This window comes from Protobothrops mucrosquamatus, unplaced genomic scaffold (genome assembly GCF_001527695.2).
Source record: "Protobothrops mucrosquamatus isolate PMUCROS unplaced genomic scaffold, P.Mucros_1.0 scaffold2691, whole genome shotgun sequence".
NCBI classification, from domain to species: Eukaryota; Metazoa; Chordata; class Lepidosauria; order Squamata; family Viperidae; genus Protobothrops; species Protobothrops mucrosquamatus.
This window is the reverse complement of record NW_015388737.1, coordinates 61,260-84,635: the sequence shown is the minus strand read 5'-3', so window position 1 is coordinate 84,635 and position 23,376 is coordinate 61,260. Positions and strand designations below refer to the sequence as shown.

General features: G+C 50.4%; 1 protein-coding gene across 1 annotated transcript; it reads left to right on the top strand.

The window, feature by feature from the left end:
- The first annotated feature begins 403 nt into the window (after positions 1-403).
- Positions 404-9,183, top strand: AQP8 (aquaporin 8). The gene is made up of 5 exons (XM_015825565.1): positions 404-654; positions 1,533-1,659; positions 3,405-3,619; positions 5,834-5,968; positions 9,141-9,183. The coding sequence occupies exons 1-5, from the start codon at positions 404-406 to the stop codon at positions 9,181-9,183; spliced, it is 771 nt and encodes a 256-aa protein (XP_015681051.1).
- Positions 9,184-23,376: the final 14,193 nt, after the last annotated feature.

Genomic DNA, 23,376 nt, shown 5'->3' with positions numbered 1-23,376 from the left:
CTGCCTGGCTCAATTTTGGAATTTTGCAGTTGGCTGGTTGGTTGCACCTTGGACTTCTGGGCTCTGTTCTTGGGGGTGGGGAACAGATAGAGAAGGAGAGGGAGAGGGAGAGGGAGCAGTGAGATCTTCATCTGACCAGCCTGGCTGGCTGCAGCGTTGACAAGAGTGATGTGGTTGTGGGTTTGATTTCCCTGCCTGTTGCCAGAGGTGGGTAAAGAGGACAATGGGCACACAGCTCTGCCAAAGCCTCACCCCACTCAGAACAAGGTGGCCTTCTGGGGAATGACAAACTTTAAGGCCCCATTGTCACATTCCAGGGTCAACCTCCACCCGCCTGATCTGGCTGGCAGGGAACGTGTTTGCATACCAGGGCATAATCTTTGTCTTCCAGAATCGGCCAGCCATGTCCGACGTGGAGTTTGGACGGATGTCTTTCAAAGACCCTGAGCTGGAGAGCAAGCGCGTCCCGGCCCAGCCCCACTGGTACGAGCGCTACCTGCAGCCTTGCATCGGGGAGCTGGTGGGCTCGGCCTTCTTCATCTACATCGGCTGCGTTTCGGTCATCGAGAACTCAGAGGGCACCGGGAGGCTGCAGCCGGCCTTGGCTCACGGGTTGGCACTGGGACTCACCATTGCCATCTTGGGGAATATCAGGTGAAGGAAGGGGCAGCCGTGGGGTTTGGCCAGGGGATGTGGTCAAGGAGGCGAGTCATCCATGAAGGAGCAATGGAGGGAGCTAGAGTACACCGCAGGAGGAGGAAGAGGGCTCAGCTGAATTCAGGCAGACCCATCCTCCAGATCACTGCTTCTCAGCCTTGGCAAGTGGAAGGTGGGTGGACTTCAACTCTCAGAATTCCACATCTTTACTGGCTGTGGAATTCTGGGAGTTGGTCCACCCATCTTCAACTTGATAAGGTTGAGAAACGCTGATTGACAGGGCTGCAATCTCGGTTCTCTTTCTCTGCATCGCTCTCCCCCAGCCATTCCAGTCTCCTGCCTTCCCTCCAAGGAACTGAATGGCTGACCAGGCCAGATTTTAGACATGGGGAGGCCCCCTTCGCAGCTGCTGGGGTGTGGGGGCAAATGCTATTGACAGGGCGAAGGACGACCTAAGCCTGTCTCACTCCTGGACTGGGGCCCTCCTCGTGCCCTGGAAAGGTGTAAATATTAGTTTGCTTTTTTGTGTTTATTATTAAATTTATGTGCCATCCATCTTGCTACCCAAAGCAACTCTGCATATAAGGGCAGGATGAGGCAAGACCAACAATGGCAGAAGCAAAATCTAGTACAAGCTATATCTGAGTCTCACACAAGTCAGAAAGTGGACTTGGAGGTTCCACCGATTCTTGTCACCGAATGAAGCCAGAAGAGGCCCAAGAAAGGGAACATTTCCATGTCACAGTGGCTGAAGTCTCCTCCTCCAAATTTCTTGAGTTTTGCTCCCTGCCAGCAGGCAATGGGGTGATCCAGCACCCCTTTTCTGCCAACTTCCCTCTGACCAAACATTTCTCTTTCCCACTCTCTGCCTGCAGCGGAGGCCACTACAATCCTGCCGTTTCCCTGGGGGCCTGGCTCGTTGGTGGGCTGAACATGGTGATGGTCATTCCGTACTGGATCTCCCAATTTTGCGGGGGAATGATTGGAGCTAGCCTGGCTAAGGTATGGCAGAGGATTGGGAAGGGGAGAACACTTGGGGTGCAAGGTGCCAGCCTTACAAGGTAGACTAGACCAGATGAGATAACTCTACTTTATTGTAAGATTACATTAACAGAATATTGCAAGTCTGAATGTATTGCACGTCTTTTCCCTGGACCCTTTTACAGCCTAAGAAACGAGGGAGGGTCCCTTCTGAGATGTTTCCACTTCCACTTTCCCACTCTGGGCTCAGCTGCTTTTTATCTGATTTTCTCCTTGGTTGTTGTTGCCCTGTCTCCCAAGGCCACTCTCACATATACCATTGCAGGTGGAGAGCAGAGACTATGGCAGATGTTGGGTGGTGTTCCATGCGCTCCCAGGCTCGGCTTGTGGTCACTCACTCACAGCCTGTTGAGGCATGCAGATCTTGTAACCTCCCCCCCACCCTTTGCTTTCTACCTGGGCATTCCAGAGAGCTGTGGCTAGAGCAAACAAGGCACAAAACGCTGGTCAACAGCCAGGAAATAATTAAGGATGCACACAAATCACTTTCAATGAACACTGAGGCACAATCGGTTCTCTGAAATACACAAAGACCCAGTGAATTTAAAGGAACACCAACACTTTATGGTACTCTTTACACTGTTCATTTGCTTTTCCTCACACACACAAGCATACTCTTGTATTTTACCCACATCCTTCTCCACTTGGCTGGCAGGCACTAGCCAGAGGGACAGGAGCTGCCCAGTCTGGATCCAAAGATGACTCAAAGAGTGGGGGGCTTCAGGACCCTTCCCCCCCCCAAGTCCTTCCTTCGGTGATTCACAAGATTGGCAGCTACTTCTGCTTTGTTTACTTATACATTTGGTAGCCACTGAAGGGATTGGTGGTGGTGGTGGTGGTGGGAGTTTAACCACGTGCTCAACTTCCTTTAACTGGTTCAGGTGACATTTTTCTTTTGTTTCTTTACCAATTTATTTTCTTCTTTATCTGCCTGCCCAAACAATCTTTTAGACAACATTTCTGGCTTTTCATCCTCTCTGCTTACATGACTGCTTCATCTTTAGTTATGGCAACCTCAGTCCAGTCTCACAGGGTTTAGGAGGAGGTGTCCAACCCATGGCAGATCTCCCACGTGACCCCTCCCCCCCAGAAGAACCAGAGTCAGCTAATACGGTGGGCAGAAAAGTGGATGTCTTGGTGGATGTTTGGCTTCTGAACATGTCCTTCCTGCTGACCCTCCTTGCTTGCCAAAGGAGATGCAAGGAAGGCTGGGAGGGGGGAATGTCTGCCTCCATATCCAGCTGTGGCTTCAAGTCCCTCTCATGCTATCATGTCCCCCCTAGCCCTTCTTTTCACAAGACTAGACAAACCCAATTCCTGCAGTGGTTCTTCCTGTGTTTTAGCCTCCAGCCCCCTAATCATCTTTGTTGCTCTTCTCTGTACTCTTTCCAGAGTCTCTACATTTTTTTTATAATATGGTAACCAAAACTGGATGCAACATTCCAAGTGTGGTCTTACTAAGGTATTGTAAAGTGATACTAATACTTCACGCTATTTTGATTCTTTTTTTGATTCTATTAATGCAACCTAGGATTGTGTTGGCTTTTTTGGCAGCTGCCGTATACACTGCTGGCTCATAGTTAAGTGATTGTCCACTAGGACTTCGAGATCCTTCTCAAAGTTACTACTATTGAGCCAGGTTTCTGTGTGCTTGGTTAGTCCAGATTTATCAGTCTGGGGTAATCCCTCTTTGATGTCTGTCTCAGGTGACCACAGAATGGGAGAGATATGAAAATGCCACAGGAGCAGCTTTCACGGCCATCACCTCAGATCATCAGCTCCCAGCTGCTGTGGTGGGGGAGATTGTGATGACCATGTTCCTGGTGATGGCTGTCTGCATGGGGGCCATTAATGAGAAAACCAAGAGTCCACTGGCACCCTTCTGCATTGGCTTCACCGTCACCGTGGACATCCTGGCTGGGTGAGTAGGCCAGAAGGCTGGTAGAAGGTTCTGCCCAGGTCCAGGAAGAAGTTCTTTCTGCACAAATGCCCAACGGCAAGCCCCGTCTCCTGCATCAACATTTTCTGCTATTGAAATGCTTCTTACAACTGTCTTTAAAAGGGGGAGCAGAGACCCAGCTCTGGAGAGATCCAGGAAGGCTCCACAAAAATTTATCCAAAGGCTTCCTTTTGCTGATGCAATACCCATTCTACTGCCTCAATACCTCTGCTCTATAGCAGTGGTCCCCAACCTTTTTGACACCAGAGACCAGTTTCATGGAAGACAATTTTTCCATGGACCTGGAGGTGGGGAGAGGAGGAGGAGGAGTGTGCAATCTAGATCTCTTGCATGCTCAGTTTACAGTCGGGTCTGCTGTTTGGCCCAGTTCTTACCAGGGCCTGGGGTTGGGGACTCCTCCTTTATAGGATTTTCAGACAAGAGATTTTGACTTGGTTTGAAAAAAATGCAATCCATTGCCCACAAAATTTGTTCCCATTGATATTAACAGCCCCCTTCTGCAAAACAAAAACATCTGCCATATTAAATATTAAATAAAAAGAGCAACATTATATTACTACCTATTTGTGTGGGTCACCTCCATCTCCATCCTCCTTCACTCCCCTTCTCCCTCCCAACAGTCCCAGATGTTAACACAGGTACAGATTACATACCATGTGCCCTCACTTCTCTACCTAAGCCAAAAGGTGTTTCTTCCATTCTGGAAGACAGGCAGGGGCAGAGCTGGTTTCAAGATAGGTGGACTTGTAGCATTTCCACATCTCAGAATACGGATATAAAAACATTGGCAGATGAAAGAAATAACTGCACACATGCTCAGCACAACCAGGGCCTTTGGGAGAGGGAAGACTGGGGCCCACGATGGCTGATCCTGAGCCCTTACCAACACCCTGGAGCGCCCCTGCTCCCTGGGGGTTTAAGGTCCATTTTGGAAGGAATGTAGCCTGTGGAAAGCACAAGGAGATAAAACTCGCCCTCATGAGCTTGCCTGGGCATCTTCTGAAACCAGGCTGCCATTTGCAACCCAAATTTGACGCAGGAGGGAAGCAGCGTTGCTGTTATTACACACGGTAGCCGGCCAGCTCCCTCGTGAGGCTGCAGGGCCTCCTGACCTGCTGGACAGCTCCACTGCCTGGCTGACGGACAGAGCCCTGTGGCTTGCGGGGGGGGGGGGCTTAGGGTGGGCAGAAACAGCTCTTCAGGCCTGCCTGGGGAAGAACCCTGTCCCTGGCACTCTTAGCTACTAGGATCCAGGGTGCCCGACTGGGCACTTGGGCCCTTCATGCCCAGAAGCATCCAAACTCAGCATCTCTCCATCATCATTGAGGTTTTGTCTGGAGGAAGTTTCAGTCCTGTCCTACCAGCAATCAGGGAGAAGAACGCCCATCAACTGATAAAAATAAGAGAGACCACAGATGGCCCCTGTGTGCTTAAATTGCACTTTAGCTGCTAAGTAATTTTCCCCAGCTGTTGTCTACAGAGATCAGCAAGTGGAGGCAAGAGGGTAGCCTCCAAGGAGGGGTCCTGGAAACCCTGGGTGGCTCTCGTCCTGACGTTGACTCAGCTGATAGACATGGCCCATTGCCCACTGGCATCTTCCCTTACAGATCCATATCAGAGTATCCCCCCCCCCCCTTAAATTGTTGGCGCCTCAGGGCAAAATCCCTGGGAATGTCTGCTGCTTCTTTCAGAATAACAGAATAACATGACAGTTGCCCACCCACTGGCCAGTGTGTGTGTGGGGTGTGTGGGGTATGGTGTGTGTGTGTGTTCTGTTTCTAGCCATCCAGAAAAAACAACTCGCCCTGCAGTGCTTGCCTGCTGCTTTTCTAAAGACCAATTGGAACATGCTCTGAAGCAGCCCTTCCCCTCCCGGAGTCCTTTGCTTGTCCCTGGACGCTCATGTTCTAGTTATTTCCATGTCACTTCAGTGTACCCGGGGGAGACCTGCATGCGTTGGCCTGTTGGCCCAACTGGAATTGGACTTGTCTTGGTGAATGTCTTGGGGTGGGGGCATTGTAAGTATTGCCAATTAACTGCACCCAGTGAGGATAAAAGGGGTGGCAAAGAAGGTGCCTCTAGGGGGCTTCTTTGCCCAGAATGGAGAATCCGGAAGCTTTGAAAACATTACTGGGAGTGGCGCCTTCATTCTGTCAATCTTTCTTCTCTGTTTAGGGGAGCCGTTTCTGGAGCCTGCATGAATCCAGCCAGAGCTTTTGGCCCTGCAGTGGCTGCCAACCACTGGGACTATCACTGGGTGTACTGGGTGGGCCCCATGGGGGCTGCGCTTCTGGTGGGCGCATTGATAAGGTACGTGGCAGGTTTTCAAGGCCTTTCGGAATGCCCTGGGGGGGGAGCTGTACAGATCTGGAGGGGGGGGACCTCATTCCAGCAGGCAAGTGCCACTTCAAGGGGTTGCCCGGCTGGGCTAGTTGGATCCTTGGCTGGAGCAGGACTCAGGATTAATCGAGTCTATCAGCAGTGATTCCTGAATAACAGTCAATGGAACTTCCAAGGCAGAGTGTCTGAGATCTTAAAGGATCCCTGGTTTGTGGAGAACGAGAATGAGGAAGTGTTTGGCATGCAGGAGACCCCACATTTAGTCCTGGTAGGTCCAAGCCAGGCCAGGCCAGAAACACACACACATAGAACTGAATCAGTGACATCTTGGCCCATGTCAGGAATGGGCGCGTCAAAGCTTCAAGGCTGCCTGTTGCTTCTCAACTGCTTGTTTGGTCTCCCAAAGTTTTTAATATGACAGAAGGCATAAATAAGGCAACACATGGGAAGCAATCCCGTTAGCTTTTAATTAATCTCATTGCAATTATGTTTACAAGTAACATGTGGCTTTGCCTGACTATGCCAACTTTTTAAAATCTGGCCTGTGTGCCATTCAAAAGCCAGAGGTCAGCCTGTGCCCACGCTGGTCATGGGAACCTTGTCCTTGCATCCCCACATGGTGATGGCATGTACTCCGGAGGAGTGCTGGATTTGGAGTCCAGAGAACATCTGTAAATGCTCTGAGAAGTCAAGATGTTTTAGCAGCCCTCCATTCGGGTATGGTCAGTGAAAACAGCCTGAACCACTCGTGAATGGTCTCAAAGACTTTCATCTCTGTTACATGAATCTCGCCAGACTGACTGCGTTCCCCTGGGAATGGACAGATAAGGCTCCAGGGATTCTGGGGGAGATCAGGCTGTGCTGCTCCCTGCAGTGCAAGGACTCCAAACCTGCCCCCCTCTTAACACCTCCCTTCAGTCTAGCTCAGGGGTGGGGAACCTTGGCTCTTTTATGACTCGTGGACTTCAACTCCCAGAATTCCTGAGCCAGCCACGCTGAGGGGAGAGAGGTTTCCAAGCTGCCTCATGAATTCTGGGAGTTAAAGTCCACAAGTCATAAAAGAGCCAAGGTTCCCCACCCCTGGTCTAGCTGGAGATTCTACCACAGGAACAAACCCAGAGGCCAGATTGTTTACGCAGAGAGTTCTTTCACTGTCATTCTATCACCAACCTTCTTCCTCCCTTATGCAAGTGAGATGCGAGGAAAGGCAGTGCCTGACTTTGGTATCATAAATTAACCAGACAGGCTAGGTTTGTGCAGCAGGCTTAGCCATAAATGATATTCAATCAAGGATAATGTGAGCTAGATTCAGCATGGAAAAGGCAGAATAACAGAACCCTTCCAACTCTTGAGATCTTCTAGTCCAACCCCCTGCTCAAGCAGGGGACCTTATACTATTTCAGACAAATGGTTGTCCAATCTCTTCTTAAAAACCTCCAGTGTTGGAGCACCCACAACTTCTGGAGGCAAATTGATCCACTGATTAATTGTTCTGTCAGGAAATTTCTCCTTAGTTCTAGGTTGCTTCCCTCCTTGACTAGTCTCCATCTGTTGCTTCTTGTCCTGCCTTCTGGTGTGCTTGGAGAATAGTTTGACTCCCTCTTCTTTGTGGCAGCCCCTCAAATATTAGAATACTGCTATTATGCCACCACCAGTCCTTCTCTTCATTAAACTAGACATACCCAATTCCAGCAGCCGTTCCTTATATGTTTTAGCCTCCAGTCCCCTGATCATCTTTGTTGCTCTTCTCTGTACTCTTTCTAGAGTCTCAACATATTTTTTACATCGTGGTGACCAAAACTGGATGCAGTGTTCCAAGTCTGGTCTTACCAAGTCATTATGAAGTGGTATTGACACTTCATGTGATCTCAGTTCTTGGACTGGGTTGGCTTTTTAAAAGATTGACTTTAGAGATTATACCAGGGAAGAGATTTGGTTTCTGGCATTATGGTTTGAGTTATCTGGATGATGGATTGTGGCAGATCTCTTGCAGAAGTCACATCTGGCCAAAGCAGAGTGAGCTTGATTAGGAGGGTGCTTAAGTAGAAGGCAAAACCAGGAAGGAGCTTAAGATGAGATGTGCATCTTGCTGAAACTGAAATAGCACTTAGACTTACCTACCGCTTCACAGTGCTTTACAGCCCTCTCTAAGCGGTTTACAGAGTCAGCATGGGCCCCCCAACAATCCGGCTCCTCATTTTACTGACCTGGGAGGGATGGCAGGCCGAGTCAACCTTGAGCCAGTGAGACTCAAACTGCCAAACTGCCGGCAGCCGGGAGTCAGCCGAAGTAGCTGCAGTGCTGCACTCTAGCCACTTCGCCACCAGATGAGCAAGATGAGCTCAGATCTTTTGGAACAAGACAAATATAGGCACAAGAAAAGACAAATCCAGGACTGGAACAGAGCAAAGAGAAGATATAATTTTCTCAAAACTGAGGGAGGAGGAGATGAACAGGATGTCAGAAATTTCCTCTCCTACCAAAAAAAAAAACCCAACAACCCCAACCCGGCAAATATTTGACTCCAAATGTGGAGGGACAAGTCAAAGCCAGAACTGTTTTGGGTGTCCAATATCGCCAGATGATCAGGACGATGTGGACTGATTTCTAGAAGCAACCTGCGGGTCTTCTGGGGTGGAACTGAGGGGCCCTTCAGCATTCTTGCCTTCTGTGCGGAGGCCTTTTGCCCAGCCCGGTTGTTCCAGGCTGTCTGTGGCCCAAGAGGAGCAGCTCTCCTGGGGTGGGCTCCGGGTTAAGTGGAGACTTGGAAGTTCTTGATTTTTAGAGAAATGAAACGCAGTCAGATCATAACACGGATGTCAGAATAAACTCAGAACAATGGCAGGAGAAAAAAAAAATCCTAAAATGTAGGCGGCACAAGGGAGAACAATTTCAGTGAGAGAGAAAAAACAAAGCAGGCTGTGCAGCCACCGGGGTCTCCAACCTTGGCAACTTTGAGACTGGTGGATTTCAACCCCCCCCCCGAATTTCCCAGCCAGCTTTCCTTAAAGTTGCCAGCGTAGGACACCCCGGCTGTCCGGTTCCAGCTCCCCCCTGCCCAGAGAAAGAGCGGCAAGGGTGGTGGGCCGCCTCCCTCCCGCCAGGCCTCCTGGTCCCACGGCTCTCTCCTTTCCTCCTCCAGGTTCTTGATCGGGGACAGCAAGACGCGCTTCTTCCTCAAGTGAGCGAGGGGCCCTGCCAGGACCACCGCCCTCCTTCCCCGCGCCACCCCAGGCAGCCGCCGCCGTCCTTGCCCGGGGAAGAGACTGGCTGAAGCGGGGCTCCGCCAAGCGCCCGTTTTTGCCCCTGGACAAGGGGCGGTGCGCTGGTTTTTTCCACGGTTGCAGACCTGGGACATTCTGCCTCCCCTTTCTTGAAACGCTGCCTCGAAGGCGAGAGACAAAGGCGAAGAGGCGGCGGCCCCGGCAGATCCACCAGCCGAAGCGGGGAAGCCGCTCGCGGAGGAGCTTCGGACGAAACGGCCCTCGGCTGCCCGGGTCAAGCAGCGGCCCGCCGACCGGGCCCGGGCGCCTGCAGCCCCGGCCGGAGCCCCGGCGAGGAAGCCGCTCCTCGGCTCGGCATCTCCGGAGGCGGCGCGCCACCGGGGACCCACCGGCCACGCCGCCTCCGCGGCCCCCGGGGTGCAAAGGGGCGCAGCGCTTCCACCGACCGGATCCCGTCTGGAAAGGGGCTCCTTCGCCCAGCCCAGCGGGAGGAAGAGCCGGGCTGGCCCGGCTCCCACGGCGGTGCCCTGGGCTCCCGGGACACCTCGGCCGGGCTCGGAGACGCCCCGCCGCTCCCCGGGCGCGGACCCTCCCCGGCGGGGCTTCCCTCCCCAGAGAGCGGCCCCTTCGCCCCCCCCCACCCCGTGGACCCGAAGCCCCTCCGCTCTCGCGCGGGGCTGCAGTCCGGCGCCTCCCAGCCCCCCCGCGCCTTGAGAGGCTTCGGGCCCAGATGGCCCCCAAACCACCGCGCTGGCCCCGGGCCTTGCGGGGGGAGCTCCCCTCCCAGCCGCTTCCCGGGCCCGCCACCCCCCCAATTCCCCGAGACTGGCGCCCCCAGCCCGGTCCCTCGCCCCCGCCCCGAGAGCGACCTCCCCGCGCCTTCCCCTGCGCGGCGGGGCTTCTCGGAGCGGAGATCCCGCCCGGGCTGGGCCGCGGCCGGCAGTGGCCCTGGCCGAAGGAGCCGGCGCTGCGCTTTGCCTGGCGGGATCGGGAGAAGCCTGGATCCGGAGATGCCCGCGGCCCTGGGGCTCTTTGCTTTACGGCCCGGCTCCAAGCAAAGGCCGCGGCCGGTTAAGGGGACCGCCGGGCTGGGTCTTTCCCTGCCGCCTCGCCGAGAGCTGAGCCAGCGGCTGCTTTGCACAAACCTGAAGGCGGAACTGCAGGTGGACAATGGGGACACGTCCTGTCCTTGCACAGCAGCATCTGGAGAGGGGACTGTGGAAGTTTGGGTGATATGTTGATCCTCAAGTTAGCTCCTGCCTGCGGTGGATGGGCGTCCTCTTTGCTAGCCTCCTATTGCTTGGCTGTTACGCAAGCACTGGTTACTTAACCATTGTCTATTGAATTAGCCACAAATTGTTGGATTAAGCCACTGTTTAGTTGGGGTCAGAGTACTGCCTGGCCTCCACCATTGTTCAACCCATCCTCTCCCAAGCAGATCTACAGCTGTGCCACGCTTCTGGAAATACTAACTAACACATTAAGCTGAACTCACAAACCATAATAATAAAGTGAAAACCAAGAAAAGTACACTGGTGTCTCGGCCCCTGACGCAATCTGCTTGTTTTGATGTTTTTCCCTGAGTAGGAACACAGCTGTGGGTGGCGGGTTAAGCACAGTTTGTGGTTTAGCATGTTTGAGCAGCTCCAAGCCGCCGGGGTGGCTGACATCTGGACGAAGGGGGCCATTTTCCAGATTGCTTGGCTGCCCTCTGGGACTTTGCCCCCTCAGCATCCTCCCATTTCAGGATCTGCTGGGGTGGGGGTGGGGGACTGCAGATACGTTGGAGCGTCTCAGAGACCACCGCAGCAGTGATGGATGGGAGCCCTTCGTCACAGAACAGCTCTTGTGCTTCCCAGCCTCTCCGAAGTTAAAACTGTGCCGTCTGGCAGTTGGAGGAAGTTACTGAGCTCCAGTGAACTGTTTCTTCCCTGAGCTTTCTCGATCCATCAGCAAAGCAGGAGGAGCCCTCTTCTTATTAATGCAATGAGAGTAAGATGACCCTTGTCTAAGACCTGCCCTTATCTGCAACAAAGCACATAATCACCCAGGGAAGTGTTGAGCTGGAGTGTGAGGCAATAAACGTTCATCTCTGCTGGCTAATACAGATGTTTCTTTAATAAGCAGTGCTAAAATGTCAGTTGCTGGGTTGAGGCTGCTGGTGCGGAGCCACAGAAGACAACCTGCCTGGGTGAGGGGTGGGGGCAGGGGGGGGCTTCTGCTGTTGTTTCTTGCAGTGGATGGCAGGCGAGGGAGGAAACAGAACTTGTAGGAAAGGGGGGGAGGCTGCTGATGGAAAAAAGGTTCTAGAGCGCAGGGCGGAGGCTCTTAGTTATTTTGAACGGGGTGTGTGTGTGTGTAGAGCTACTTTCAAGAGGCCTCTAAGAATAATGGGTGGGTAAAAAAGGGCTTACTAACTCAGCTTATAGTTTTGTAAATGCTTCATTTTTATGTTCTGGAATTATTCATCAAGAATTCTTTGCTGCTGAAAAGCGTGAAGGATAACAGAAGGAAGGCCTATTTATCTCCACAAACTCTTTGAATCGCCTTTTAAGGGTGTGCCGTGACTGAGAGGTGTGCAAGAAAGAGCAAAGTGGCGGGGGAAGAGAGAGACTCCTTAGCAAGCACAAGGAGCACATTGGCATGTTCACATATTTTGCTCAGCTGCCATGGAAATGAGGAGTGCTTGCTTGTTGCATTGGGTCGTGTGAACTGACATACTATGGTTTGTAAAAGACGATGGATGGCTTTCAGTGGAAGTCAGACCTAATCCAGTGTGGTTTGTCTACTAAATCACGATAAAACAAACTGTGCCTTAGTGCAAGTGATTTATTTTTAAGGTTTGTTGGGGGAGAGAGGGCCACAGTTCTGGAGTCATTGACTGCCTGCATAATACAAAAGGTGAGGGAGTCCCTGCAGATTTTACTCCGCTAGTCGTGACTCTGGGGGGCGCTGCTCATCTCCGTTTAAAGGCCATTGAGCCAACACTGTCCAAGGACATTTCTGTGGTCATGCAGCCAGCATGATGTCATGGAGCACTTCCTACTGTCGTGGTACCTATTTATCTACTCCCATTTGCATGCTTTGAATGTCTAGGTTGGTGGGAGCTGTGGCGAGGATGGGAGCTCACCCAGCTGAGTGGCGCTTGGGTCTCAAACCTGGGCTGCCGGCTTTCCAGCTGACAAGCCCAGCAACTTAACCGCTGAGCCACCCACACCGCCCTCATCTGCATGATATGATGGGCTAAAAAGTTAACACTTTTGCCATCATCTCTTCCTCCCCACCATACCCAGCACTGTGACTTCATCCAAACTAAAGACTTGTCTTGGTTCGGGGGCTTCTGAGACCAAGTCCAAGTCCTTGCTTTGGGAAGCTGAAAGAAGTGCAGCTTTTTTGAGACCAGACAACCTGCAAAGCTCCAGGAATGAGGTACGGCTGAAACGCTGGTGCAGAGAGCTGCTTAACGGACCGCCTGGAACGTACGTGTCTGTCTGCTGCAGTGGGGGAGGATGGTCCTTCAGCAGGTCTGCTCCTGAGCGATTTAGAGTTTAAGGCCATTCTTTGAGTTGGGTTGGAGGCCCCTGGCAGAAACTGGCGGACTGGTTCTAGACCCGAAGGGGTGAAGCTGTCAGTTCTCCCACGTCCGTAGTTGAGACTCTAACTCCAAACTAGTGTTGCAGCTCTGGACACAAGATCCCCCATTCCTTCAGTCTTGTCCTTCCCATCTTTTGTCTGTTTACACACCACAGCTGAGGGAGATCCCAGAGGGAGGAGCTTCGCTTGAGGTTTTTTGGGTCTGCATCTTCAAAGCATTGCCATGGCAACCCATTTTGCCAGCATCTTCCTACAGCCTGTCCTCATTATTAGGAAGGGTTGTCTCATTTTTCCCTCAAACTATTTTTGCTTTCTTGGAAGGAGATCCAAATTAGAATTGTCCTTGCAAATCATTGCATAAAAACAAGGGAGACATCAAGGGTTCCACAGTCCACTAAACAATTCTGCATCTGCAACTTGATCCCCCCTGGAGACTCAAGCACCTGCCGGTGCTCTAAAATGCTCTTTTCATCTTGCCCAAACTGTGTTTATCCATCAACCTGGAGAGGCAAAGAGCTGAGACTGCAAAGAGGAGCATTGCAGGGGAAAAGGAAATTGTCACCAATGCCTGAATGAATAAAGAAGAAAAGACAACTCTAACCCCAAAAGAAAAGAAAGACAACCAGGAATGTCAGATTCTTTCAGACAGCAGCTGGTTTTTAGAGCCTTCAGCAAGTGACCTTGGCTTTCCATTAGCTTCAGAAAGGGCATCTCGGCCTCAGGTTGAAAGGCAATGATCTTGCCAGCCAGCCCAAATTAGGTGTAGCTCACCGTGTCAGGGAAACCTATAAAATGGGCTTATAGTTCAGTGAAATGACCATGAGTGAATATGTTCTGCGAACACAGCTCTCCTTTCAAGAAATGGACCTCCAGTGTTAGAGCATCCACAACTTCTTGCCTCCAGACGTTGTGGCTATTTCAACACTGCAGGTTTTAAAGAAGCGACTAGACAACCGGTTGTCTGGAATGGTATAGGGTCTCCTGCTTGAGCAGGGGGTTGGACTAGCTGACCTCCAAGGTCTCTTCCAGCTCTGTTATTCTGTTAAATGGCACTAGGAAGGGTAGTCCTGCAGGCAAAGAAGGTCCCAGAGGATGCTTCTGTGGCAGGACCTGCCTGCCGAGGGCTCAGAGGGCTGGGCAGCAGCACCTGCCTTATGGGTTTGGTGTGGGACTCTACTTTGGTTTCTCCTCCCACTAAGCACCAGCTGACCATGGGAGTACAGCCACCAGTTGCTTCCCTTAAGTGGGATGGGATTTGGGACAGTAGGAGTAGCCAATTCCCAGCTTGTCAGATCAGCCAGTTGCAGGTGAGGAGGGGACACCCAGGTGAAGTAGGGGAAGTGCCCCATCCTGAGCATTCAGGATCTAAGGATTGGTGGGCGGGAGGAACTTCCTGGTTCCTTTCCTCCACTTGCCCTGGTGTAATGAGTGCCCCATCACAATCGTGTGTTGGTGCTTGGAGCAGAATGAGAAGGCCCATGGTCAGCACGGCCATATGAGCCCCTGACCTGGTCTGGATAAGCCAGCCCCAGGTCAAAAATCTGGGAGGCTCAGAACTGGCAACAACAGCAGATCTCTCAGGATTCTATTAGAGAGCAAGCCCACAGTGTAAGAGCATTTCCCCAGTTGATCCCTGGTCCCAAAGCACATGGGTGCCCCTAGACCCAGCACACTAGGTCCCAGGAGCTCTCGCCCAGCTGACCCCATTCCCTACCTGGCGTGGGAGAGAGGCACCCCGTCTCTTTCCAGGCTGAGCATATTCTCTCCCAGGATGGTGTGATCTGAACTACCTCCTGGGGTGAGATTGGGGTGACGTCCCAGATATTAACATAAAAACCCTCCCAAGAGGAAAGACAGGAATAAAAAGACAGGAAAGTCCCTCTCATTTGTGGGACTGGAATAACAAAATGGCTGTGCCCCAAATCGTGCACCAGGCCTTCTCGCTGGGTTCTCCCCAGAGCATGGACTCCTGAAGGCAGCCTGGATGACTTAAGGGGCCCTCGGAGGGAGCGACTGCTGACACTGATTTCTGCTACAAAGAAGATTGACAAAGGGGTCATCCGTCTTCCCCAAACGTAGGAAGATCTGAACTTAAACTGAGAGAGACGTGCCTGGCCACAGACCTGGGATTATTAAGCAATGGGGGAAGAGCCCTCAGTTGACTGCTAGGAGAGGAATGAAATGACAAGGTTCAGTTATAAGGCGGAGGCTGGGAATAGTGGCTTACTCACTGCTAGTAATCCAGTTGAAAAGGGTGCCAGGGGGTGGTGATGATGGCAAGGCCACCTTGCTGGGCCAGGCTCTCATTGTCCTCTCTAGGACCTTCTAGAGAAGCTGGATGCCGCTGCAGCATTGACTCTCCAGCAGCACCTTTGCATGTAAGGATGCTTGAGAGAGAGAGAGACAAGGATCGCCCCGGGAAAGCCGGTTTCTGCTCACCAAGGGCACACCTTTTGCGTGGTAAGCTGGATCCAGGCCTTCCTGGCTGATGTAATCAACCCTGAATTGCAAGAGAGCAAGAACCCACTTAGCAGAAATATAAGGACAGCAATAGGACACCCCCACCCCAATTTCCATTGTTGTTGTCAACAAAGAGAAATTAGACATTAGACAACCTTTACGCAAAGTGTCTGGGGAAAAAGGTCGCCCTGTAGTTCATTTATGCTGGGTGTTGTAGGAAGGGCCATTGAAGGTGCCCCAAACAAAGCAGCTTCTTTGCACCTGCCCCAGCTGTGCGGCCCAATTCCATGTCTGGGAGCAGATGTGCTTTTACAGAAGGATCAGGCTGTGCCCGTGTAGTTGGCTGAGGGACTGAGTGCAAATTCATTGGATGGAGAGAGGTCTTTCCAAGGCCATGAGTGCGTGGCGTATTTAGAAACTGTTCAGATCCCTCTGAGGCATTTACCTGGTCAGGACCAGAGCAGCTGCAGGCGATGGAGAAGTCTCTGGGGAAGGTCTGCAATCTGCCTTTGAAGACGAAGAGTCTGCTTCAAATACCCCCAATCCAATTTACCACCGGCAATTTCTTCCCCATCTTGACAGGTAACAATCAGGCCTCCAGGCAGCTGAAAGGGAGGGAAGACAAGCAGGGTCCAGAGGCTGGTTGCACTGCCACGGTCGGTCTGGCAGGGTTCACACTGAGAAAATTGGAGTACAATTGGCTGGTTTTTTTCAACACACAAAGTCATACATCATGGTTTGGAAGCCAGTGTGATTGAGTTCACACAACGCACAATAAAGCAGAGCCAAAGAAATTATGTTTTACCTTTAGTGCATCATGCAAACCCAGCTGTGGAATGCTTAAATCTTAGATCACTGATTCCAAAGGAGTCCCAACACCTTTAAGACAATCAAGACCTAGATGATTAAGAATACAGACATTAATTTCAAAGGAGAAAACAGGACAACATCCATACGTGCTGTTTGAATTGCTGTGGAATTTCAAGGCCCATAACCTGGACAGGGAGTAGCAGCTTATGGAGAGCCTGTGAATTTTGGGGGCTTCACCTGCTTCAAACCAATGCTAGATTCCTCTCCATGTTTTTCTGAGCATTTTCATCCAGTTCAGTTTAGTGAAAGAATTTACTTCAGAGATTCCCACAAATAAAATGGTGGGTTTTTCCTTCCTTTTTAGGGTTAAAATCTCATGTCCAAAAAGTTTTTGCCCACTGTGGGGGATAAAGCATGAACCAAGCAAAATGAAGTGGATGCCACTGGCTGCTGCGTGGAACTCATTGGTGAGCAAAAAAGAAGAACCAAATGTGGCATTCTTGCATTGTTTAACGAGGTGAGCGAGACGTGCATTCTTGTTCCATTCTTGTAATCTGGTTTCTCAATGTCTCAGTCTCCAGGTTCTCCAGAGGAAGAGAAATACTCCAGCAATTCTCCAGCAGCTTCACTGGAGAACTGGGGGGCCCTTCACCCCAGATGGAGAGGTCTCATTTCATCATCCATCCACTGGGGTCCTGGACCTTTTTGGAAAAGGGGGGGGGGCAGTTGTGGTTCCCTGCTCTCTTCACAGCACAAGTAACGCCCTCTCCTGAAAGGGCTGGGCAACCTCTGGTTCTAGACACCCCACACGGGTCTTGGTTCCTTTGCTCAACTGCAGATGAATGCATGGAAAAGCATCGGGGGTGGGGGGGTGGGCATTGTCCAGCATCTCTTGGGAGGACTTCCCCTGCCTGGCCTGTCATTTTCTCCTTCCTACCTCCAGATTGGAGCAACACATTTTGATCAGGCAGCAGAGAACCTGGACACCTGCAGGCGGCTGAGCTGTCAGCAACTCCTTTCAGATAATTGTCCCCTTTGTGTTCTTGTCTGCTCCTTGTGTATGGGAAGTGCTCTGAGTTTCCCTTGGAATGGGGAGCAGAGTTGCCAGCTATTTTCCAGCCCAGCCAACTGTTGCTTGGCCAGTCAAAGGGGTCTCCCACGGGAGAATCAGCCCAGAGGGGGAGAGAGCAGGAGGCATCATTTCATTTATTCACAGTTTCACTGATGGATTAGCAGAGACAATTTTAGTGATCAGGACCGATTGCTTCTTTGATACAATGGTAATTCAGCACCACTGTGGGGAAAAGGCTTGTAGGATTTTGCAATCCATAGGACTGCCTGCACAACACCACACTCTGAACCATGAACCAGTTTGACTCCCTTTTACCCTCTGGGCAGTTAGTTTATGGTGCATTGAATTGGGCTTGGACTCTCTGAGCCACAAACTCAGAATTGGGACATTTAAGCAAACTACACCCAAATTAATGATAGATAAAGATGTCATCTGAACACAATCAATGAATAAAAAGAGAAACACAAAATGTTTTCCCCTCTTCTTCTGGTCAAAAACTGCATGGAGGATGAGCTCAGGGATGCAGGGCAGGCAGACCCGTCTTCTACGGGGCTTAGGCCTTTTTTATAAGCAGGTGCACGATGTCCCCGCCCAGCCCTGGCCTTCAGCCACCCATCTTTGGGGATCCAGAAGTGCCCTTAGAAATAAAGGAGATGCCAGTAATTGGAACAATGCCGGTTTCCTGATGTTTTTTTAATTTATAAATAGCTCTGGGTTCACCCTGAGCTCTCTGAGGCCCCACTGAGTTTATGGCTTAAAAGTGGTGTGGACTCAGCCCATTATGTATGTTTGATTCATGAAATTGTGATTCAATAAATCATATCTCCATCACGTCTAATCCAGCTCTTGATCTCCAGAAGTTCTGAAACTTGTGATCAGATTATCTCTACTGTCAGCTGTTATCACCAAGGGAAATACAAGATACCAAGAACCTGGGGGGCAAACAGTGCCTGTTGAAGGAAGAGCCACATCATCTGGGCAATTCTAGGAAATTTTATCCTGACAGGAATCTTCTCCGGGGCTTAGACAGCAGGATGGAGGCAACCAAGTGGCAGACCAAGGAGCCAACAAATAGCATTTCCTTTTGTTTCCTACAAGGAGAAAGAAGGATAAGACCTTACTTTCCTTGGTCAACTTGCTTCAGCCATTAGTTTATGTCTTTTTTGTGGCACAGTCTGGACTGACAAGAGAAATGTCTGTGAAAAGGGCCTGGTGGAGTAGGCAAAGCAAGGATGGCTGTAGAGATGGACATGAGTACAGAGGGACAAGGGTAGAGTCAAGGTTGGAAAAAGAGGGATTCGGCCATTTAAAGACCTTCAGGACAGTTAGTAATCCATGCAGAGGCTGGTCAAAACATAATCAATAAGATGATCCTAATTTAAAGAGTCAACCAAATTCCCCTGGGATTCAAGCCAGCTTTCCTGAGCAAATGTTATAGCATTGGCCCTTAATCGACTCAAAAGTTCTGCCCACATTTCTGTTTGGACAGACAAGATGGGAGTCCATTTCAGGATCTAGGAAAGAGATTGGCAGGCTGTGTGGACCAGTCTCCACAGGGCCCTTAAGAGGCTTTTGGCCTTCCTGATTCAGCTCCTGAACTTCCCCAATCTTTTCTTATGGCTGTTTCCCCCTGGCATCTGGGGAAATACAATTCACAGTTGGGATCATTCTGGCAGAGGGGCTTTAAATGTCATGCACAATCTGCCTGGAGGTCTTGAGTCTAAGATAATAGGTGCCCCCAAGTTTCACGTCCTAACCTGGAACCATGTTGAGGATGCCTTCACTGCCTCCCCACCCTGTAGACCCTCTCAGTAAGAGGCAGTGGGAGGAGGGGGGTCTCTCTTTGGTAAAATGAAGTCCTGACTCTCTCCAGCCTAACAGAAAGAAACATTATGCCTGTCTAGGTCTGTCTCTCTGTCTCTCTTTCAGTTTTACGCGTCCTGTGCACCTCCCTTCCAACCACCAGCCATACAGAATGCGGCCTGAGATAGCCACGAGGTATCATACAGGGAAGGCATCCTGCTGTGTTTCTCTTCAAAAGTATTTCCTAAAAGAAAAGAGGCTTTCACCAGAGACAAATTCCTTGTGTGTCCAATCACATTTGGCCAATAAAGAATTCTACTCTACTCTACTCTGTTCCGATCCATTCCCTTCCGTTCCCTTCCGTTCTATTCCACTCCACTCCGCTCATATTTGCCTCCTCAGTTTCCTCCCTGTATCCCTGTGGATAAATGTGGCTCATCTCAGGCTTGTCTGGGGGTCACAGAAATAACCTTTTGAGGCAGAGGTGAAATGGCCTGGGAGGATTAGAGTCTTAAGCCGCTTGGCCCATCCTCTACCCTGATGGGCAAAATCCTGTGGTGAGAAGGGCCCTTTTCCACGGCANTTCTGCATCTGCAACTTGATCCCCCCTGGAGACTCAAGCACCTGCCGGTGCTCTAAAATGCTCTTTTCATCTTGCCCAAACTGTGTTTATCCATCAACCTGGAGAGGCAAAGAGCTGAGACTGCAAAGAGGAGCATTGCAGGGGAAAAGGAAATTGTCACCAATGCCTGAATGAATAAAGAAGAAAAGACAACTCTAACTAACCCCAAAAGAAAAGAAAGACAACCAGGAATGTCAGATTCTTTCAGACAGCAGCTGTTTTTTAGAGCCTTCAGCAAGTGACCTTGGCTTTCCATTAGCTTCAGAAAGGGCGTCTCGGCCTCAGGTTGAAAGGCAATGATCTTGCCAGCCAGCCCAAATTAGGTGTAGCTCACCGTGTCAGGGAAACCTATAAAATGGGCTTATAGTTCAGTGAAATGACCAGGAGTGAATATATCCTGCGAACGCAGCTCTCCTTTCAAGAAATGGACCTCCAGTGTTAGAGCATCCACAACTTCTTGCCTCCAGACGTTGTGGCTATTTCAACACTGCAGGTTTTAAAGAAGCGACTAGACAACCGGTTGTCTGGAATGGTATAGGGTCTCCTGCTTGAGCAGGGGGTTGGACTAGCTGACCTCCAAGGTCTCTTCCAGCTCTGTTATTCTGTTAAATGGCACTAGGAAGGGTAGTCCTGCAGGCAAAGAAGGTGGTCCCAGAGGATGCTTCCGTGGCAGGACCTGCCTGCTAAAGACTCAGAGGGCTGGGCAGCAGCACCTGCCTTATGGGTTTGGTGTGGGACTCTACTTTGGTTTCTCCTCCCACTAAGCACCAGCTGACCATGGGAGTAGAGCCACCAGTTGCTTCCCTTAAGTGGGATGGGATTTGGGACAGTAGGAGTAGCCAATTGCCAGCTTGTCAGATCAGCCAGTTGCAGGTGAGGAGGGGACACCCAGGTGAAGTAGGGGAAGTGCCCCATCCTGAGCATTCAGGATCTAAGGAATGGTGGGCGGGAGGAACTTCCTGGTTCCTTTCCTCCACTTGCCCTGGTGTAATGAGTGCCCCATCACAATCGTGTGTTGGTGCTTGGAGCAGAATGAGAAGGCCCATGGTCAGCATGGCCATATGAGCCCCTGACCTGGTCTGGATAAGCCAGCCCCAAGTCAAAAATCTGGGAGGCTCAGAACTGGCAACAATAGCAGATCCCTCAGGATTTTATTAGAGAGCAAGCCCACAATGTAAGAGCATTTCCCCAGTTGATCCCTGGTCCCAAAGCACATGGGTGCCCCTAGACCCAGCACACTAGGTCCCAGGAGCTCTCGCCCAGCTGACCCCATTCCCTACCTGGCGTGGGAGAGAGGCATCCCGTCTCTTTCCAGGCTGAGCATATTCTCTCCCAGGATGGTGTGATCTGAACTACCTCCTGGGGTGAGATTGGGGTGACGTCCCAGATATTAACATAAAAACCCTCCCAAGAGGAAAGACAGGAATAAAAAGACAGGAAAGTCCCTCTCATTTGTGGGACTGGAATAACAAAATGGCTGTGCCCCAAATCGTGCACCAGGCCTTCTCGCTGGGTTCTCCCCAGAACATGGATTCCTGAAGGCAGCCTGGATGACTTAAGGGGCCCTTGGAGGGAGCGACTGCTGACACTGATTTCTGCTACAAAGAAGATTGAGAAAGGGGTCATCCATCTTCCCCAAACGTAGGAAGATCTGAACTCAAACTGAGGGAGACGTGCCTGGCCACAGACCTGGGATTATCAAGCAAAGGGGGAAGAGCCCTCAGTTGAGCGCTAGGAGAGGAATGAAATGACAAGGTTCAGTTATAAGGCGGAGGCTGGGAATAGTGGCTTACTCTCTGCTAGTAATCCAATTGAAAAGGGTGCCAGGGGGTGGTGATGATGGCAAGGCCACCTTGCTGGGCCAGGCTCTCATTGTCCTCTCTAGGACCTTCTAGAGAAGCTGGATGCCGCTGCAGCATTGACTCTCCAGCAGCACCTTTGCATGTAAGGATGCTTGAGAGAGAGAGAGAGAGACAAGGATCGCCCCGGGAAAGCCGGTTTCTGCTCACCAAGGGCACACCTTTTGCGTGGTAAGCTGGATCCAGGCCTTCCTGGCTGATGTAATCAACCCTGAATTGCAAGAGAGCAAGAACCCACTTAGCAGAAATATAAGGACAGCAATAGGACACCCCCCCCAATTTCCATTGTTGTCAACAAATAGAAATTAGACATTAGACAACCTTTACGCAAAGTGTCTGGGGAAAAAGGTCGCCCTGTAGTTCATTTATGCTGGGTGTTGTAGGAAGGGCCATTGAAGGTGCCCCAAACAACGCAGCTTCTTTGCACCTGCCCCAGCTGTGCGGCCCAATTCCATGTCTGGAAGCAGATGTGCTTTTACAGAAGGATCAGGCTGTGCCCGTGTAGTTGGCTGAGGGACTGAGTGCAAATTCATTGGATGGAGAGAGGTCTTTCCAAGGCCATGAGTGCGTGGCGTATTTAGAAACTGTTCAGATCCCTCTGAGGCATTTACCTGGTCAGGACCAGAGCAGCTGCAGGCGATGGAGAAGTCTCTGGGGAAGGTCTGCAATCTGCCTTTGAAGACGAAGAGTCTGCTTCAAATACCCCCAATCCAATTTACCACCGGCAATTTCCTCCCCATCTTGACAGGTAACAATCAGGCCTCCAGGCAGCTGAAAGGGAGGGAAGACAAGCAGGGTCCAGAGGCTGGTTGCACTGCCACGGTCGGTCTGGCAGGGTTCACACTGAGAAAATTGGAGTACAATTGGCTGGTTTTTTTCAACACACAAAGTCATACATCATGGTTTGGAAGCCAGTGTGATTGAGTTCACACAACGCACAATAAAGCAGAGCCAAAGAAATTATGTTTTACCTTAGTGCATCATGCAAACCCAGCTGATCTTAGATCACTGATTCCAAAGGAGTCCCAAAGGTGCTTTTTTTTTTGAAAAGGCAACTGGACTTTCTTGGTTTTTTCCCTTGAAAATGTGTTGCTTCTCATCCAAGAAGCTTCTTCAGTTCTGACACCTGGAAAACACCTTTGAGACAATCAAGACCTAGATGATTAAGAATACAGACATTAATTTCAAAGGAGAAAACAGGACAACATCCATACGTGCTGTTTGAATTGCTGTGGAATTTCAAGGCCCATAACCTGGACAGGGAGTAGCAGCTTATGGAGAGCTTGTGAATTTTGGGGGCTTCACCTGCTTCAAATCAATGCTAGATTCCTCTCCACGTTTTTCTGAGCATTTTCATCCAGTTCAGTTTAGTGAAAGAATTTACTTCAGAAATTCCCACAAATAAAATGGTGGGTTTTCCTTCCTTTTTAGGGTTAAAATCTCATGTCCAAAAAGTTTTTGCACACTGTGGTGGATAAAGCATGAACCAAGCAAAATGGAGTGGATGCCACTGGCTGCTGCGTGGAACTCATTGGTGAGCAAAAAAGAAGTAAGAACCAAATGTGGCATTCTTGCATTGTTTAACGAGGTGAGCGAGACGTGCATTCTTGTTCCATTCTTGTAATCTGGTTTCTCAATGTCTCAGTCTCCAGGTTCTCCAGAGGAAGAGAAATACTCCAGCAATTCTCCAGCAGCTTCACTGGAGAACTGGAGGGCCCTTCACCCCAGATAATAGTAATAATAATAATAATAATAATAATAATAATAATAATAATAATAATAATAATAATAATAATAATAATAATAATAATAATAATAATAATAATAATAATAATAATAATAATAATAATAATAATAAAGTTGGAAGGGACCTTGAAGGTCATCTAGTCCAACCCCCTGCTCAGGCAGGAAACCCTATACCATTTCGGACAAAT

Excerpts from the sequence above, each read along its gene's own strand:
- AQP8 (XM_015825565.1), top strand. The coding sequence starts at position 404 with ATGTCCGACGTGGAGTTTGGACGGATGTCTTTCAAAGACCCTGAGCTG. Across the intron at positions 1,660-3,404 it reads TTGGAGCTAGCCTGGCTAAG|GTGACCACAGAATGGGAGAG; the intron begins GTATGGCAGAGG and ends TGTCTGTCTCAG. Across the intron at positions 3,620-5,833 it reads ACCGTGGACATCCTGGCTGG|GGGAGCCGTTTCTGGAGCCT; the intron begins GTGAGTAGGCCA and ends TTCTCTGTTTAG.